The sequence below is a fragment of the Cinclus cinclus genome, chromosome 18, assembly GCF_963662255.1.
Source record: "Cinclus cinclus chromosome 18, bCinCin1.1, whole genome shotgun sequence".
NCBI classification, from domain to species: Eukaryota; Metazoa; Chordata; class Aves; order Passeriformes; family Cinclidae; genus Cinclus; species Cinclus cinclus.
The window spans coordinates 7704250-7722603 of NC_085063.1; the positions used below are offsets into that span (position 1 = coordinate 7704250).

General features: G+C 56.8%; 3 protein-coding genes across 3 annotated transcripts; 1 reads left to right on the forward strand and 2 right to left on the reverse strand.

The window, feature by feature from the left end:
* Positions 1-364: 364 nt before the first annotated feature.
* Positions 365-2922, forward strand: LOC134051542 (putative iroquois-class homeodomain protein irx-1). The gene is made up of 3 exons (XM_062505336.1): positions 365-424; positions 1216-1285; positions 1683-2922. The coding sequence occupies exons 1-3, from the start codon at positions 365-367 to the stop codon at positions 2252-2254; spliced, it is 702 nt and encodes a 233-aa protein (XP_062361320.1). The 3' UTR covers positions 2255-2922.
* A 356-nt stretch (positions 2923-3278) lies between these two features.
* Positions 3279-4004, reverse strand: LOC134051385 (E3 ubiquitin-protein ligase RNF182-like). The gene has a single exon (XM_062505105.1). The coding sequence runs from the start codon at positions 4002-4004 to the stop codon at positions 3279-3281; it is 726 nt and encodes a 241-aa protein (XP_062361089.1).
* Positions 4005-7007: 3003 nt separating this feature from the next.
* Positions 7008-17725, reverse strand: PCIF1 (phosphorylated CTD interacting factor 1). The gene is made up of 17 exons (XM_062504898.1): positions 17620-17725; positions 17277-17385; positions 14466-14604; positions 14180-14304; positions 13659-13796; positions 13361-13491; positions 12986-13140; positions 12604-12751; positions 12326-12409; positions 11480-11579; positions 11133-11295; positions 9756-9928; positions 9231-9317; positions 8556-8740; positions 8373-8466; positions 7989-8164; positions 7008-7272 (listed from the first exon to the last, which is right to left on the reverse strand). The coding sequence occupies exons 3-17, from the start codon at positions 14587-14589 to the stop codon at positions 7011-7013; spliced, it is 2145 nt and encodes a 714-aa protein (XP_062360882.1). The 5' UTR covers positions 14590-14604; positions 17277-17385; positions 17620-17725; the 3' UTR covers positions 7008-7010.
* Positions 17726-18354: the final 629 nt, after the last annotated feature.

An 18354-nucleotide genomic window follows, 5' to 3' on the forward strand; every position in this document is an offset into this window, starting at 1 on the left:
CCGCAGGCGCTTTCCTAGATTACAGCCCCATTATCTAATCAAGCAGATCCACCGTGCTGATTAGGGCTGGACAAGTCTTGTGGGGACAAGGTTATGGGGCCACTGCAGGGTGGCCAGGTGCTGGTCCCAGCCAGCAGCATCAGTGTCCTGGCTGTCTTGAGGCTTCCACACTTGTAGCTGCCCAGAGCACAAGATCAGCCCCCTGTGGAATGGATGAGACCAGAACTCTGGCTGCTGTATTGGGAGCTGCAGGTGCTGCTTGCTCTCTGGCCACAGGGTAGTGTGGGGGTTTGGGAGCTCTGGGCACTGGAACCTCAGCCCTGGGGCCTTCTGCTGTCACCAGGGCCTGCAGGGATCCAGGGATATGGCCGAGCTCATTAGCACCGTTGACCTTCGCATTCCTGTCCTGGCCAGTGCTAAGCGGGTTTGTTACATATTTAATATCCTGAGAGCGTTATTAGTCGGTATTTAATGACGGATACAACCTGTGGGATAATCCCAGTCTAAGTAGGGAGGCGTGGCAGCAGGAGCAGGTGGCTCAGGGGGTCGCGGGCTCTCGGGGTCCCTCACACAGCTGCCCACCACTGCCCTGCCCACCCAATGCCCCTGCTGTGCCAACCACAAGAGCCCCCCAGTGCTTTGCAGGGGTCCCCACTGTCCATGGGGCTGTGGGACCCTTCCCCTTCACCACTCTGCTGCTGGGAATCCAGCAGCAGGCATGGTGGTGCTGGGGCTTGGGTGAGGACCTGGCCAAGCCAGAGGAGGAGCAGGATGGGACAGCATGGGTTGCTGTCCTCCCACGAGGCTGTAGTTCCTTCACCTGTTCCTGGCCTCCAACCTGCCCTTCCACAGCACAGAGGACTCTGCCACACACAGCCCCAAGTCAGGGCTGGGGTCATGGATGGGACAGAGCTCAGCACTGCAGTAAAGCCCCAGTTGGTGCTTGTGGCTGTGGGTATCTGTGGGGCTCACGGTGGGCCCCATGCATCAGCCCCGGGATGCCATTGTACCACATCCCTGGGAGTTGTGTGGACTGTGCAGAGTTGGGGGGCTGGGAGGGACCAGGGCTCTGGCTGGTGGCAGGCAGGCGAGGAGGACGGTCCCTGTAAGTCCCTGCCCAACAGTAGCTGGGGAAGGGAGGGTATCAGGTGCCCCAGATCCTGCTGCTGCTCTCATGGGTGTTAATACCCCCTAATCAGCTGTCAGTCACTGCAGACCCCAGCAGCTATAAAACACCCGGGAGCAGCTCCCCAGCTCCTCTCCTGCAGTATGGCAGCACCTCGGGGTGAGAGGAGCCCAGGACAAGAGCTGGGGGGCTGCGGGGAGCCTTGGGGGACCCTGCGGGGGATGCCCCAAGCCCTACTGCCCTGCCCCTACTCCTGCCCCTGTCCCGTTTTGGCCGGGTACAGCTTCCTGACACCCCCTCTCAGCCTCGTGACGCCCCTGGTAAGTGCCGCGCTGCAGCTCCGGGGGAGGAATGGGATGTGGAGCTATCCCAGGACCAGGACGGGACTGTGTGGGGTGGCTGGAATCGGGGCTGGGGTCCTGCTGTCCGGACACCCTTGCCCCTCCCCGGCATTCCCTTGCCCAAACCCACACCCTTCTGCACCTGGCACTTTAGGTGCACATGGGAGAGGAAAACGATGGGCAGGATACAGCTCTGCCCTCTCCCACACACTAAGGGCCGAGCCCTGACATCCCACAGCCCCCCTCCTCTGGTCGTCATGACCACCTGTCCCACCCTGACAGCCCTGTGCCCCTCCAGGTCTCAGCAGCCTATGAAGTGCCGCTGGGATTGCCCACAGAGCCAGGGCGGGCAAAGGCGTCGGCGACGCGGGAGAGCACCGGGGCACTGAAGGCTTGGCTGGCACGACACCCCAGGAACCCCTATCCCAGCAAGGGGGAGAAGGTGATGCTGGCTGTGGTCAGCAGGATGAGCCTCACCCAGGTCTCCACCTGGTTCGCCAATGCCCGCCGGCGCCTCAAGAAGGAGAACAAGGCGAGCTGGGCCACACACAGCGCCTCAGATGGCGAGGACAGCGAGGGCGAGGGGGTCCCATCGGGCGCTGTCCCCATTCCCAGTTCCAGCCCCGTGCAGGAAGGGTGCGGGGGCAGCCCCGAGGTGAGGACAGGCCTTGGGCAGGGCAAACAGCCCCAGAAACCCAAGATCTGGAGTGTGGCAGAGATGCTGGAATCCCCCCCTAGCAAGAATGGGTGTCCCCCGGGGGTGCCAGTGGTGCTGGAGCAGGTATAGGGCTGGGACAGTCATGTCCTGTCCCCAAGAGCACGGCAGGAAAGACAGCCATGGGACCCAGCAGCTGCCTGGCCAAGGAGAATGGGAGATGTGGGTGGGGAGGAACACAACACAGTAATAAATGTCACTCTGTCTTGGGTCTCCTGGTGTTGCCTGTGTGCGGTGGGGATGCTGGTGGGGGATGCTGGCACAGACGCAGGATATCACAGGGGATGCTGGCAGGGATGCAGGGGTGCCATCAGAGATGTGGGTAACTTCACTGTCAGCACTGCAGTGAGCAGCCCCTCTGGAGCAGGGCAGGTCTAAGTCAGAGATCAAAAATAGACTTTGCTCTTCTTGATAAAGGTAATAAGATGGTTAGCAATATTAAATTAATCCTTACAAAACAAAACCCAAGGAGGTTAAATAGAGACTGGAGGCTCTGCAAAAAAAAAAAAAATGCACAATGACTACAAATTAGCTGCAAAGATGTCTTTACACATTAAAGAAACTCCTCCACTCTTCCCCTCTGGGACACAATGTTAGCGAACACGGGACTCACACATGAGAAAGAAACACAGATGCGATGGGAGCAGCCCCACGAGGAGCACGGGTGCCACAGACAGAACTATTTACACTATGGACACGGAGCCGTGCTGGGGCCAGTCCGGCCACAGGAGCCCCCGGGCTCTGCCCGTCCCTCTCCTGCCAGGGCCCCAGCAGCAGCACCCATCATTCTCATTTCCTCAGTTGGGACTGGTGTCCTGCCCCCTGATCTTTGTCTGCTGCGGGGTAGGAGGACAAGGAGCTGAGGATCTGGCCCAAATGCTTGTAGGCTGCAACGAGCTCCTGCAGCCACTCCAGCCACTGTGAGCACCCACATGGAAAAGACAGTTCTGTTCTGCATGGGAAGGCACCAGGCACTGTTCTCCCCATGGTCCAGGCAGAGCATGCTGCGGGCCAGGGGACACATGTACCTCAAGGGACAATGCCCCAAGGAACCCAAATCCTGCCTGGCTCAGGCACAGGTGTTAGCTGTGCAGGGTCAGGAGTGGGGGAACCCAAAGACCTCCAGGCACAGGCACTGGCAGAGGCTGTAGACGATGCAGAGAAGGAGGGTGGAGGGCACAAGGCTGACCAGGATGATGCCCAGGCTGTGGTGCTCGATGAGCAGGAGGTAGATGCCAAAGGGCAGGGAGCTGAAGTAGAGGAGGCAGAGGACGCCCAGGATGAAGCGGGGGATGGCTTGCCACCCCCAGGAACGCCACTTCTGCCCAGGGCTGTGGCAGGGCAGTGCACCCAGACTGGTGGGGCGGTACAGCCGCACCACTTCCAGCCTGCCCAGACTCTCTGGTGGAGTCACGTCCTCTGGCACCTCCAAGATGGTGACAACCAGACAGTCGGGGCTGGATGCGGGTTCCAACACACTGGGGCAAAGGAGTACCTCAGGAGATCGGGGTGGACCCCGTTTCTTGGCCCGTTCACAGCCTGTCAGCAGTGCCAGTGCCTCACCATCATCCTGCAGCTGCTGCACGTCCCCGCTCGGAACTGGGCTCTGCTGGCGGCAGAAGGGGCAACGGAGCTGGGGGGTTGAAGTGTCCCCCGGCGGGACAATCCTGCGCAGGCAGCGGGCACAGAGGCGATGGCCACAGCGGAGCAGCTTGGGCCTGCGGGCACGGGCGTCGAAGTGGCTGTAGCAGATCTGGCACTCCAGCTCTGGGGATGAGGGTGCCACCGGCGGGGACATCAGCTTGCTCTCTGGCTGGGCCATGCTCCCGGTGGGCTGCTGGGGGCTGCCCGGGCTGCAGGGAGGGGGCACAGCTGTCAGCCAGGGCTGAGGGCAGGTCCTGGGCCCGCTGCGTCCCACGCGTGGGGTTCCCAGCTCCACTGCATCCCACGGCCATTGTCCCGGTCAGACCCCGGGGCTCGGTGGGAGAGCAGGGCAGTGAGAGCAGAATGGTGGCGACAGCCCCCTCCCCTCCCCGGCCCGACTCCAACCCCCGCCTTGTGCCACCGGCGCTGGGACTCGCCATCATCCCGGCCCCTGCTTTGCCGGGGAAAAAAATAGCTCGCAGGGGCCGGCACCAGCGGAAGGGCAGCTCCCGGACACATCTTCGGCCCTCACGGTGCTTGCGGGTTCCCTGGGGCCCCAGGGCCGGGACGGCACCGAGCACTGGCTCTGCCGGCGGCAGGGTCCCCCCACTCCGCCCCCCTCCCCCGAGGCGAGCAGCTCTCGGTCCGTGCTCCCCGCCCCCGCTCCCGGCCCGCACCGCATCTCTCCCGTACCTGCGCTCCGCGCCGCGGCTCCCGGCGGGGACACAGCGGCGGGTCGGTGCCCGCCGCCGGCGGGCTCGGTGGCACCGGTGGGCTCCGCGGCGGCGGGCTCGGGCCCGGCAGCCCCATGGGGGGAGGCGCGGGGCGCTGCCCGCCGCGCTGCGGGGGCGAGCGCGGCGCAGGGGCCGCCGGCAGCGCCGCGGCGTTGGCCCGGTAACGGGGAGCGGGGAACTGAGGGGGAGCTCGGACGGGCCGTGCTGGAGCCCTGCGGAGCCCCCTCTTGCAGAACCGGGCCCCGCCGGCTGCTAAGGGGTAGGTGCAGGGGTCGATGCAGGGAGCGGTGCGGGTTTTGGCGTGCGATCGGTGCGGCTGCCGGCATTCCAGGGTTCGCCGCTCACCGTCAGCCCTGAGGATGCTCCTTCCCGGCGTGGGGCCTGCGGGAGCGGCGCTTGGGGTTTTCAGCACCCCCGGGGAGTCGAGTCGGGGGCACTCGGGGGACACAGCGCCTGACAGGTTCGGGCTGTGCACAGCCAAGCCCCTGCACATCCTACACTGCAGGTTGTGTCTCCCAAGCCCAGTCAAATCCACCCCCAGCTGCTGCCCTTACAGGGCATTTCCTGTAGCCCCGGGGAGGGGCAAAAGCACGCAGGGATCCTCTCCTTCCCTCCAGCAGCACTGCCCACCACAGGGACAATGGTAGTGAGAGCCTTTTAGTTCAAATCGTCCATGTTTTGTACAGCCTGGAGCTTTTCTGAGAGAGCTCCAGCTCTTGGTGTGCCCCATTCCCCCCAGTCCTGCCTGTACCAGCCAATGCTCCCAACCCTCCCACAGCCACCCCTTACACCACAGTCCTGGTTATCTGCCCTTGAAATACCCGTAGTGCCAACCTGTCAACCATCTCTTGCTCTGTTAGGATAAAGAAGACTCGAGAAGCAGCCCACGCCACCAGGCTTCTGGCCACTGATGTCACTTACACATCCCCTGTGAGACCACAGACACTGGATACTTAACTAGGTAACTGTCCCTCACCTGAGGGAGCAGGCAAAGGGCTCAGTGTGCACTGACGGACCGAAGGATGGGTTAGGGACACGCCCAGCATCTGCACGTCTCTGCTCACCTGTGCCTCAGGAGCAGGCAGTCTTAGCTCAGAAACAGTATCTGAAGGGGGAAAAAAGGCCTTACAGATTACCACTTTCACAGCTGACCTTCCCAACTGCCCTCACTTAAAGGACATTAATGATCTCAGCCACCACCATAAGCATCTCTGAAGAGTTGTGATGCCTCTGGGAGTGGGCAGCATCTGGGGCAGGGCAATTCCTGCCCACCTCAGGGTGGCACTGTCACTGCTCTGGCACTGGAACCAGCAGTGCTGTGACACCCCACAGGAGAGTTGGCTGTGCTGCCTACCCCAACGAGTCCACAGGCAGTGCACTTCCCTGCACTTCTCCAATGGGAGAGCACCAAAACCTCACTGGAACAGCAAGGTGGTCCGGCTGCTTTACAAGCTCACACTGGTCATTAGGAAACAAAACTCATCAGGAGGGCAGGGCTGCCTGGAACACTGCAGATGCCAGATAGTTCTGAAAAACCAAATCCCAACATTTTTCTACCTTCCACCCAGGCAGAGACCAGACTGGGATGACCACAGACCCCAGACACCAAAGAAGGCAAGTCATGGACACAAGCAGAGCTGTATGCTGGTTTTAATGTTCCTAAGAACTAGGAAACAGAAATCAAAAATAGACTTTGCTCTTCTTGATAAAAGTAATAAAATGGTTAGCGGTGTTAAATTAATCCTTACAAAACAAAACCCAAGGAGGTTAAATAAAGCCCAGAGGCTCCGCATAAAAACCACAATGACTACAAAATAGCTGCAAAGACGTCTTTACACACCAAAGAAACTCTTGTCCTCTGCTCCTCTCCTCTCCTCTCCAGGACACAATGTCAGTGAACACAGGACTCACACATGAGAAAGAAACACAGATGCGATGGGAGCAGCCCCACGAGGAGCGTGGGTGCCACAGACAGAACTATTTACACTATGGACACGGAGCCGTGCTGGGGCCAGTCCGGCCACAGGAGCCCCCGGGCTCTGCCCGTCCCTCTCCTGCCAGGGCCCCTCCGGCCGCGGCGCTCAGCGCCCAGCATCGCTCTTGCCATCCACGCCTCCATCTGTTCCTCCGTCCTCCTGCCCGCGCGCGCGTCCCAGCTCTGGCTGTCCCTTCCCTCGGCGCTCCGGCGTCGCGGAGCTGCCGGCTCCTCCTGCCGTGCCACACTGGGCTCCCTCGCCCCCGGTGAGGGCTGCGGCTGAGCCTTCTCTCCCACTGGCCACCGGGCGCTCCCAGCTCCTTGGGGCTGGCGTGCAGTTCGCAGAGGAGAGCAGGTGCCGTGGAGCTGCTGTGCAGGAGTCCCAGGCCGGTGCTGCGCAGCCAGCAGTCTCTGCTGCCCCGGCCAGCCTCCCCCGGGGCCGCCGGCACCTCCCCTGCTGCCTCGCACCTCTGCCTTAGTTGGGATTAGTCTCTCGGCTGCTGCTCTGCTCTCGGCCCAGCTCCCGCTCTTTGTCCGCTGTGGAGGAGGAGGAGGAGGAGGAGGAGGATGAGGAGGAGGAGGAGGAAGACGAGGAGCTGAGGGTCCGGCCCGAATGCTTGTAGGCTGCAATGAGCTCCTGCAGCCGCTCTGGCGTAGGCTCCCACTTGGCAAAGCCGGCGCTGTTCTGCAGGAAGAGGACGGCTGTGTTGTGCACAGCCTTGTAGTACATCTCCTCCCTGCAAGGGAAGAGCATAGCCATCAGCACCTCCCCTGGCCCCCAGCCAAAGCCCTGGACACCTGTTCCTCCTTTTTCCTACCTTCACTAGGACAATTATTTGTCCCCTCCTTTCTCTCATTATTCTGAGAAGGGAGGCACAGAGCAGCCTCAGGCAGTTCTGAGTACAGCAGAGGCTCCTGAGCTTCCAGAGCGAAGAAGCACTCATGCTGCAGAGCCTCATTGCTCCCTACCAGTACATGCATGTGCTGGAACCTCACTGTCCCTCCACAGGAGACTCAGCACACTGAGGCATCGGTCCTAAGCAGGTAATAGCTTCAGTGTTCAGGCACCTGTTGCTCAAATCTGTTGCCTGCCCCACTGAGGACCAAGCCCCGATTGGTTCTTGCCTCTGCTCCCCCAGAGACATCTAGCTGCTGCTGCATGAGCAGCTACCAGACCTGAGGGCTGGCAGAGGCACCAATCAGTTCCACAGGTGTGACCTGTTCCAGCTGGATTCATGCCCAAGGCATACACCTCTCACAAGCTAAAGTTAGCAGTCATTAAACAGAAGCTGAATTCACCATGCTGTCTGCCCATCCTAAATACCCAGAGTGATGATACGTTGCACTTGTCCTTGCCTGCTCCCTGCTTCCCACTGATTTTAGCTTGGGAGAGGATATTTCTGTCACACAGCTTCAGAGCCGTGTTCCCAAAGGATCCAAGAACAAAGCCTACTTTTTGCAGACATGCTGGGACCCGCTGCGGTACTCGTGATCGAAGGCAGGCAGGATGAGCTGGTGTCGCTTGAACTTGCTCTGCTCCATGCGCGTCAGGGCCGGCGTGGGGGGGTCCCGCCACTCAGGGATGAAGACAATGAAGGAGAGTGGCTCGCTGGAGCTCTCCAGCAGTTTCTAGTGCAAGGAGAATAGGGACAATCTCAGCACTGACTGAGCAATGACGTGTTTAGTAAGTCCTACAGAAAGGAAACGCTTCTTGCTTCAAGAGCAGTGCCCAGCTGTCACTGTCGTCTGTCCCTGCCCTTAGAGCGCAGGAATGTGGGGAGCAGAGGATGGACAGCACAGCTCCATCCCAAACACCCCCACTGGTGAGCAGACATACCTCAAAGTGAGAGACCATGGCATCCATCAGCTCCTCACAGAACGGAGGATTTGCCTCAAAAGAGCCACTTATAGGGAAGAAATCCAGGCACGGGCTGGAGAAAGAGGCAAAGATCCCCATCAGCTCATCCTGAGTCATCTCATGGGCATACACCCACACCGAGAAAGGGAATGTAATACTCACCCCCTGGATCCAAAATACCCGTCTGTGTCCAAGAAGGCTGAACAGTACTGTTTAAAATAGCAATTCAGGGGCGAGGCAAAGCATTCAAAACTCACTCCAAAAAGCTTGTGGAGGGCTTCAAAGATGTGCACAGGAAGTGCCCCTTGCAGACCAGTCCCCTCATACAGCCCCACACCGAACATCATCTGAGGAGAGCAAACCCTGGTGAGCCGTGCCTGCACTTGCTGTTCCTGCTGCTCCCTTCACTGACCATGGACCCAGGGCCACATGTCCATGCACCCACTTCTCTAGGTATGCAGAGCCCCCTCATCCTTTTTCAAATCCGTGTAGGTCCCTGCATGTACCCAAGAATGCTCTTTAGAGATTTTATCCAAGTCTGACCCCACAAAACCATCAGTTTTCTCTTGTACCCAAGTGAGCCTTCAGTTGTCCCTCTGAGTCAAGAGCTACTGAAGGTTTCCTTCACAAAAATCCCTACCCACACCAAGGTCTCATGTCAAGACCACAACTGCTCCCCAGCCCACAGTTCTACCTCAGCACAGCATGAGCAGACTACAGACCCAGCTGAAACCGTGTTGCCCCCAGGTTCCCAAAGTTGTGACCCCTTCCCAGAGCAAAGACAAGTTCCCAGTTGCTGCCAAGGTTTTCTGATGTACAGCTGTGGTGAGACTGTACCTGGTATCGACGGAGAAGGCACCAAACCCTAGGCAGGAACTTTTCAAAGCCCGAGTCATCGATGCAGCTGTACCGATAGAGAAGCCACTGGAAGAGAAAACCCAGCCATTGAATACACCAGGAACAGCCAAGTTACAGTGATACACGCACATTATGACAGGGAGAGGGAGGCTGAGGAGCAGGTGGGCTCTGCAGGGAGTTGGCAGCACATCTGCTGTCACTGTGTGAGTCACCAGCTTGTCACTAACATGAAATGAATGAACCACCACAGCAGCACGTGTCTCTCAGCAAGGGCTGCCTTGGTTTGAGTACAATGTTCTGGCAGCACAACACTTATTCAGAGTACACACCCAACACCTGGGAAATACTCCCAGCAGAGCCTGACCCCAGCTAAAGTGAGAGCAGCTGTCCTCATGGCCATGGCAGTGTCTGACAGCCCTGCAGGGTCAGCTGGCCAGCCTCTGCTCAGCCCTGCCCAGGAGATGACCCTGCCCCAAAGGGCAGCAATCAGTGCCCAGCCCTTACCAGCTTGCTGAAGTAGTTGCGGCTCACTTTGACCATCTCCCCCTTGTACCGCACACACGCCACGTTGTTCTCCATGTGCATCTCCACGCTGGGGAGCGGCGGGGAGGGGATGGCCAGTCTCACAGGGTAGCAGTATACCAGCCTGTCCTGAACCTCAGGAGCTTCCACCTCAGCTGTGCAGAACGAACAGAAAAGCAGCTGTGAGAAGCCAAGGGTATTTGGGACCAATCTTCAATCCACCTCAAAAGACACAGCAATCCAAATGGGGCTGAAGAGCAGGGTGCTCCTTCCAAAAAACCACCTTGGTGATCCCTCACAGATTTCGTAAGCAGCTACCTAGGTTCAAAGCTGACTCCTCAAATTAATTCCGTCTTCCATTGCCAGAGCACAGAGAGGACCCACTGAAAGCCATTTCTCTACCTCTAACCCAGCAGAACTGCACACAGCATACAGCCACCCCAGCATCCTAAGGCATGTTCCAAACACACAAAACACTCTTTTTGTTGCTACTGTTTCTTATTTCAGTTTGCCCCAAACTCATCCAAAGCACAGTAACAAGTTACAGGCTGCCAAATGCAGGAGGCAAAGGAATCTCCCTGAACCTTGCGGTTATCCACTGCGTCAACTTCAGGGAGAGCTCAAAGATCAGCTGGAAAGAATCTCTGACTTACTGAGTTTGAAAGACAAGCATCAAAAACAATGGCAAAAGGCAGACACTGGGACCTGGAGGGAGCCTGAGGAGACCCAGGACCCACAATGGAAAAGGAATACAGATAGTGGTAATGAAAGGAGCAAACCCCATGGAGGAAGGGAAAGATGACTAGAGGAAAATGTACAGATGTGAATGGAAGAACAGAGAAAAGATCAAGGAACACAAACTCTGCCAAGAAAGGGTGCACAGTGACAAGCTGTGAGGCATGGGGGTGCAGAAAGCTGCTTAGAACACAAGAAATGTGGCAAATGAGAATGAAAGGAGAACACTCAGCATTACTAAGGGGGTGTCAGGTGTCCCCAGGAATTCATAAAGCAGCAAAGCAAAAAAGTACAGTCCACTGAAATGAACAAATACCCTGTTCAGTGTAACCTGCTCCTAACAAGCTGCTTCATCCTGGCAAATCACATATTTGTAATATCTGATGTTAACAGGTGGTCACTGCACCTGATGGAAGACGGTCTGTCACTGCACAGACACTGTGACTGAAAGCTGAGCCCTATGCTGGATTGGCTATTTCTTACTTTGAAACACAGACTTTCTGACTTTTTGGAGGCAGAGCTGCCTTCCCAACAGGTAACACTCCCTGAATACTGACAGGCCAGATCATGGGGCCTTTAACCACAGTGCTGTAGCTCTACAGCTCTTCAAAGCTGACTGCGTACCAGAGATATTGTTCTCTTTGAGTATGGCAAGATGCTTCTCCCGGATGCGCTTGACGTATTCCAGGGATATGTAGTAAATTTTACTGCAGATGCCTTCGACAGAGTCCTTGGCTGCAGCAGACACATGGGGCCCACACTGCTTGCGTAAGTGCTCCAGGCGGTCCTGTGGAAACAGAACCAGAGTCTCTCACACAGCCAACACTGGCTCTCCAAAGGTCTTCAGGCTGCTGTCCCATGGCACACAGTGAGGGAAGCAATGGCAGAAGTCTCCAGAAGGACCTGTACCTGTCCCCACATGCCCCCTCCTCAGCTCCCTGTGCCCAGCCACACATCAGTGGTACACTGACCATGTAGTCCTCCTTGGAGGCAGAATGGTCCCGTCGCAGCCAGCTGAAGGTGTCCTCCACATTCCACTTCACCACCTTCCTGCTGTCTGGGGAAGCACTCCTGTAAAAACACAGGCAAAATTTAACTCATAGCTGCACAGCAAGATATCCCAACCCCCCTCCAAAGTTTTCTATCAGTGGGGAATACAGATGTTGACACTTCCTCAAGGCCCATCCCTGTCACTCCCCTCCAGTTCTCTGGAAAGGTATTCCAGATGTTTGCATTATTGCAGACTGCCATATTCTCTCCAAAACTTGGTGTAGCTGGCTGCTGTCCTCTCTGCAACAGTAGAGGCCCACAAAGCCCTTATTTGTCATGGTCTTGGTCCATTTTAGAGGATATTGCCTCTGATTTTCAAGTACTGCTAGGGGCTTGTGACTCTGAGAAAACTACCTTGTTTACAAGCTTTTCCTCTCTACCACAAGGCTCTCCCCCACTATCTTGCTCAGTTCTGTCTCCTGTGGCACTACTGGTCAGAAAAACCCCACCTTGTATACAAAATGCCACTCTAAGCTTGCTGCTCTGCAACAGCAGTGAGTGCCCAAGCACTCCTGATTTTATCTCAGGGATAACAGAAGACATTCCACACCCAGTACTTCACTGTCTCCACACACATTCAGCTCCCCAGTATTACATTTTACAGTAATGTCACTATCAAAAGATGGCTCCAGCACTACTGTTTTTCTTCTGTATGTTCCTAACCTTGCTTTTCCTCAATAACATTATGACCAGTGCTGGATAAGGCACGATGAGAAGCCCCTCTAGTCCTTTTCTGAACGTGACAGCACTGCAAGAAGAGCTCCCACCTGGATTCAATCAGTCGTTTCGCAGCCTCAGCGTACTTGAAGAGCAGCCTCTTGGCTTCCTCCCGGAACTTAATTCTGGATAACCTGAGGTAAGTTAAATTCATATACATGAGTCTCACAAAGGCATGAAAGCCAGGTTCAGTTCCCCAGTTTTCCTTTACCAGTATCCAACCACACAATTGGCCAAAGGGAAACACCACAGCAGAACTGTGGCAGGTAAATCACCAGATCCGACCAACCCAGAACCATCCCAACAAGGTGCTGTCTGTGAACAGTACCTGATGGGAATGTCATTCATGATCTCTCTGAACATGGAAGGAGACACTACTGGCTCGCAGTCACTCGGTAAAAGAGGATCTGTCCCTTTATCAACCACTTTCCTCTCCAACATCCAGCGATTAAATGACTCCCTCGGGGGGTCAATCCCTGGAGATGCACAGAAGGGTCAGGTCAATACAAATCAATACAGTACAGAAATACCCAGTAGCTCTGATAAGGATCATCACACAAAGTTCTGTCTAATCAATTAACCAACAATGTCACAGAGTATAACCATCACAAAATGAGAACACAGGGACTAGACAGGCATGAAACAAAAGGCAAATCACCACAGCAATGCAGAATGGAGAAAGAAATCAAAGGAACCCAATAGAAACTCACCTTCTCGCTGCTGGCAGAGCTCACGGTAATGCTGCCGCAGCTTGAGAATGAGCTGGGACCGGAGCAGCTCCACCTCAGGGTGTGGAGAAAGCACTTCTGATGGTGCCCTCTGCTTAATCACGGCATTTGTCTGAATATCCAGGTCCCAGTATACTCTGTGGCAGAAGCAAATGTCATCAGGATTACCAGATCATTAGTTAATTATCAAATATTACTTTAAAGATGCTTCTTTGGGCTGTTTCACATGGCAGGAAACCAAACTATCAAGACTCCTGGCAATGATTTATCCCTCAGGTTTCTCAAAGGTATCTGGAAACCTGTGTGCCTCAAACACTTCACTGAGAAAGGAACAGAAGACAAATGGAAACAACTCACTCAGTAGGTCGCAGAAGAGCTGCCTGCTGTTTGTCTTCAGGTGAAACACACCAGGCCTTCAAAACAGAGGTTCCTGGAATACTGGGAGAACTGGGGACTGGCTGAGCAGCTGGGTTCCCTGGGACATCCACCTGTGTGTGTGAGAAAGATGAATTACTGCACCAGAGAGACTGGTAAAGGAGAAGCAGCCAAGTGAAGCAAACAGTCCCACACCAAAAGACCAAGCGGGAGAACCCTGTGAGCTCTCCAGCCCCCCTTGAGTTCAGGCTGCACATTTGTTTCAGAGCACCACACCCACCTTGGGCTTCTTCACACTGTTGCCACTTGGCGGAACCTCCTCTGAGAACCTCCTCTTCCTCTGCTTGCTCTCCACAGAAGCATCTGCCACTCCACCTTCCAATGGCATTGGAGCCGCATTCAGTCCCAGAGGGTCTGACTATGAGAGTTCAAACAACAACAGCACACGTCAAGCTCACCCACTGCCACTGCAGCATCCCATTGCACTGTTCCCAGCTCCCACGTGGATGCAAATAAGGACACCACATCTGCATAAAGCTGAAAGATCCTCTTTTGGATGTCTGCATGTTGTTTTTTTTAAAGACTTCAATGAAAAAAACTCATCACAAATCCTCCACGCTGTTTTTTGAGCACTGCATGACTCCTGGAATAGCATCACCTGGCAGAGGAATACATCCCCAGAATCATGTCAATGAACCAAGCAAGGAGTTCTGAAGGCCCTCCCACACCTGTAATCTGAGGTCCACAGACCATGAACACCCCAGTACTGGCACAGTCCCCCCGAGGTGAGTGAGCACCTACTATGACATCGTGCTGTCCCAGCACAGGCATTTCCCACAGAGACTGGTTCGTGAAGCGGTTGAAGTAGTACGGGCGGTTCTCCCGCTTGCTCCAGCACTTCTCCCAGCCAGCCTGCACCAGCTCATCTGAGGGGACAGTGAGAGTCAGGAGAGCAGCATCCTGCACAACAGACCTGCCCTACAGAGCACACTCTAAAACACATAATTCCCAGCCTCCCTTAGCAGCCTTGCTTCATCTGCCTCCCCACTCCCAAGGCCCTGCAGAATTCCCAAAGGCAGAGTGGTACCTGGCAGGTCCTGTACCAGGCGCATGGGTTTGGGGGAGCTGGGCTGGTTCTGGTTGGAGGTGCCAGGTGAGTGACTCATGAGAGACGCTTCCTCCGCAGGGCTTCTGTGATTCTCATTGGCCATTTCTCAGCAACCACACTAGAAAAAACAGAGTCACATCCAGTGTTACAGCAGGAAAGGTCCCAGATCTGCTTGGCATACTGAGGTGTAGCAATACAAGTTCATTCCGATGCTAAAACAGGGATTGAATCAGTACATACAAACAGCAACTCAGCCCTGAAAAACAACCATTATCCTGGACACAACTAGCTGTGAGGAATGCTCGGTGTTAAATGGGGTTACTCAGGGTGTTCTTCAGGCCAGCGTTCAAAATATTCCCTTTTCAGATAGATGTCTCCAATGAATGAGGCAGCAGATTGTAAAAAATAACATACGCTCCTCTGTGATTATGTGCCACCTTCTGCCACACCAATACCACCAGCCAGGTTTGATCTGTTATCCTCAGAGACAGTTTAAATCAACTCACACACACATAACTGCACATCATGTTAATTAAAGGCTTTAATTAAAAAAAAAAACTCTGCTATATAAAATAGCCCTGAAGGTTCACTAACAACTTCTGTGGTTCAGAAAGCCACAGGCTGAGAGTCAGGAGCTCCTGAATTATTACCCTCTGCATGTCCCAGGCCAACACATCCTAGTCCTAGTCCCACAAGCAGGGCCTCAGACAGCTGTTTTGGCCCTTACTGCTTTTTTCATCTGCATAACAACAGTTATGCAAAAGAAGGTCTGTTGGAACAATAAAGCTCCTCTTAATCATAATTTAATGTTGCCAGCTGGAGAGAAACAGCCAGGCTTTTCCTCTCTTAGTCACCACTCTTCCCCTGGGGAAGTTTCTGAAACAGTGCTGCAGATTGCTCTTCTCTGGCAGCCCGAAACACATTGGCAATGAACTGGGGGGAAACAAGGCATTTTACATAATTCCCAGCTACCTCAGACACTTAACTCTATTCAGGCATTGGAGACACCCAACAGCACGCACCAGCACAGTCAGGGCAGCAGCAGCAGAATGCCATGCACAGTGTGCTCTTCACCTGAGCAGCACAGCACCTGGCAGCAGGAGCCATGTCCAGAAGCTTTTCCAATAAAAACTCTGGATTTTTTTGGGGCTAAGTCACTCGGATTTGAAGCATTCACTGCCCTTCCTGTGCATAAAGGCCAGTGGCTATTTCAGCAGAACAGAATGGCAAGAGCAAACAGTGGTCAAGAGGGAGTGGGCAGTAGCTCAGCTGCCCACAGCATTGGCTGAGATTGGCACTGAGAAACTCAACTCCCTCAGCCCCCTGGAAGATGTTTCCATCCTTCCAGGCAGAGTATCCAAAGGAAGGTGTTGGACACTGGGGACACCTAGAGTTTGGGTCTCTGCTCCAGAGCAAGCAGGTCACACCTCGTGCCTGCTGCAGAGCACAGGGCACAAATGGGGACATTTAACGGCCCCAGCAGTAAGCATTGTGCAATCTCACACTCCCTCCTGAACTCCAACTCCACTGTGTCCTTACAGTTACTTCACAAAGGTGCCAAGGTGAGGTGGGGCAGTGGCAGCAGCTCAGGCTCCTGTCAGCCCATGGGTACAGGGACCCCAGAGACCAAGGGCCTGTGAAGCAGGAGCACAGGGAACCTCTGAAGGATGTTTAGTCCCTCCTCCTCAAACTAAAGCTACACTTGCACATGAAGCTGCTGCTGTGTCCTGCATGTTACACAGAGCACACGATGGAGTGAACTGCTGTGTACTGGGGGACCAGAGCTTCCAAAGTGATGTATGTCAGGATTCACAGACAGCACTGGGCATGGAGCCCTGGCCAGCTTGGATGACACATGCCAGCTCCAGTGACCTGCCAGTGTTTTTCACCACCCATTGCTCAAAAGAGCTGTCAAATAGGGTCACTGGCTCTGCCTCCTCCCTTTTATGGATAAACTGGAACGGCAGAAGTAGCCAAGAAACTTTATCACTTGATCAGTGTTAACAAGTATAAAATCCAAGTACCCTTAAGGTCTGGGAAAAGGAAACAGCCAAACTAAGAGGAATCCTGGCAGAAGCCACTCTACTTTTATGTAACTACACTGGGACTTAGACAGTGATAGGGATCCAGAAGAAGCATTTTATGGTGATTACGGTATGTTTTTATACACCATGGCAATGCATACAGTGCTTCACAAACACGGTACAACGCTGTCCCTGCCCAGAGAGCTTACAACCTAGAGCAGCAGCACAACCAGAGACCACAGCGAGGGGGTAAGGAGACAGAGTAAGGAAGTACAGCAAACAGGACCGGTATTTGTTTCCATTTCACCGAGGTAGAATTTTGTACAAGACAACAGCAAATGCAGACAAAGGAGATCAGCGACAGCCCCCCGGGACACCCCCGCGGTTCTCCCCCATCCCAGAACCACAGCTGCTCCAGGAGGCTGGCAGCCTGGCCACCGCCTCCCCCATCGGTACCCATCCCCTTCTCGAGCGCCGGCCGGCGGGCACGGAGCTGAGCAGCGCAGCGCTCCCGGGGCAGCACGAACACTGGGGACCGGGGCACCGTATCTGCGCGGGGAAGAGGCCTGGAACCTCCTGGGGCTGCCCTGCCGGCGGCGAAGACGGCACGGAGCTCCTCGGCGCGGCGGGCCGGGGCCGGCGGGCGGCCACGGGCGCACAGCGAGTGCGGAGAGGAGACGGCGGCGGCGACAACTCTGCAGTCTGGCCGAGAGCGGTCCGGGGGCGAGGCCTAAGCGGGACGACGGCCGGCCGGGCGGGTACTTACAGTGGCGGGCTGCCTGGCGGGACGCGTGGCCGTCGCTCCGTGCTCGCCGCTGGCGCGCCGGGGCCGCATCCTCATAGCGGGGCGTCCCGCGCCTGGCCCGCGGGGGCGGCTGCGGAGACAGGAGCCCGTTACGGCGCCGCGGGGAGGGGCCGCGGGACGCGCAGGCGCGGCGGGGGCACAGCGGGGGCGCGGCGGCGGGAGCGCGGCGGTCGAGGCGGCCGCGCTCTAAGATGGCGGCCGCGGGCCTGCGCCGCCTCCCGTCCGCTGCCCGCCCGCCGCCGCTGCCCGTCCCTGCCGCCTCCTCCTGCACGGCGAACCGCAGCCACGCGGTTGCGCCGCTTACCTGGGCGTGAGGCCAGGGGCTGCAGGCACCGGGCACCGCTACGTCCGCTACCGCCGCCGCCCCACCTCCGCCTCACCCGCCCCGCCGCCGCCATCTTGCGCCGGGGCCGCGGGTGTGGAGCGCTTGCGCGAAGTGCAGCCCGCGCTTCGGGGATTACTTGGCACATGCGCAAAGGCTGCACGGTCATCCCTCCCACCCGGCGCCATCTTTGTGGCGGGCACCGCCCCGCCGTGGGTGCGGTCGCGGTCGCGGTCCCGCCCGCTCTGTCGCGGAGCCGCTTAGTGCGGAGCGGTCCCGCCCTCTCACCCGCCGCGGGCGGTTCCCGGCACTGACAGGGCGCGGCCGCAGCGGTCGCCTCCAAAGGGCCTTTGAAGAGCGGCGGCGCCGGGGCGGGGTGGCGGCCGGGCCGTGTGGGCTGTATTGATCTGCGGGTGCGGGGCTTCCGCCGTCCGCCGGGAACCGCGGTCGCTCCTGCTGCGCTTCAGCCCGTGCCGGCCCTGGCAGCCACTGCCTGTCCCCGCGATCCCTCGGGCGCATGACACATCCCTCCCCGCACTACTGCCGTGGCCGTTCCCTGGCCCGCGGGTCCCGGTGCCAGGCGGTGGCTTGCAGTGAGGGACGCGGTGCAGCGCAGGGCGCAGCCCGGTGGTCGTTGGGGTCGCTGCCTTGCCCCGCGGCCCGTGACTGCTGCTGCACAGGGTATGCTGGAGGAGGACACGGGGCGTGGAAGGAAGA

Excerpts from the sequence above, each read along its gene's own strand:
- LOC134051542 (XM_062505336.1), top strand. The coding sequence starts at position 365 with ATGGCCGAGCTCATTAGCACCGTTGACCTTCGCATTCCTGTCCTGGCC. Across the intron at positions 425-1,215 it reads TCCTGGCCAGTGCTAAGCGG|ACCCCAGCAGCTATAAAACA; the intron begins GTTTGTTACATA and ends CAGTCACTGCAG. Across the intron at positions 1,286-1,682 it reads CAGTATGGCAGCACCTCGGG|GGCCGAGCCCTGACATCCCA; the intron begins GTGAGAGGAGCC and ends CCACACACTAAG.
- LOC134051385 (XM_062505105.1), bottom strand. The coding sequence starts at position 4,004 with ATGGCCCAGCCAGAGAGCAAGCTGATGTCCCCGCCGGTGGCACCCTCA.
- PCIF1 (XM_062504898.1), bottom strand. The coding sequence starts at position 14,589 with ATGGCCAATGAGAATCACAGAAGCCCTGCGGAGGAAGCGTCTCTCATG. Across the intron at positions 8,467-8,555 it reads GGGTATTTTGGATCCAGGGG|CCCGTGCCTGGATTTCTTCC; the intron begins GTGAGTATTACA and ends CTCTTTCTCCAG. Across the intron at positions 7,273-7,988 it reads TCCCAGCATGTCTGCAAAAA|GGAGGAGATGTACTACAAGG; the intron begins GTAGGCTTTGTT and ends CTTCCCTTGCAG.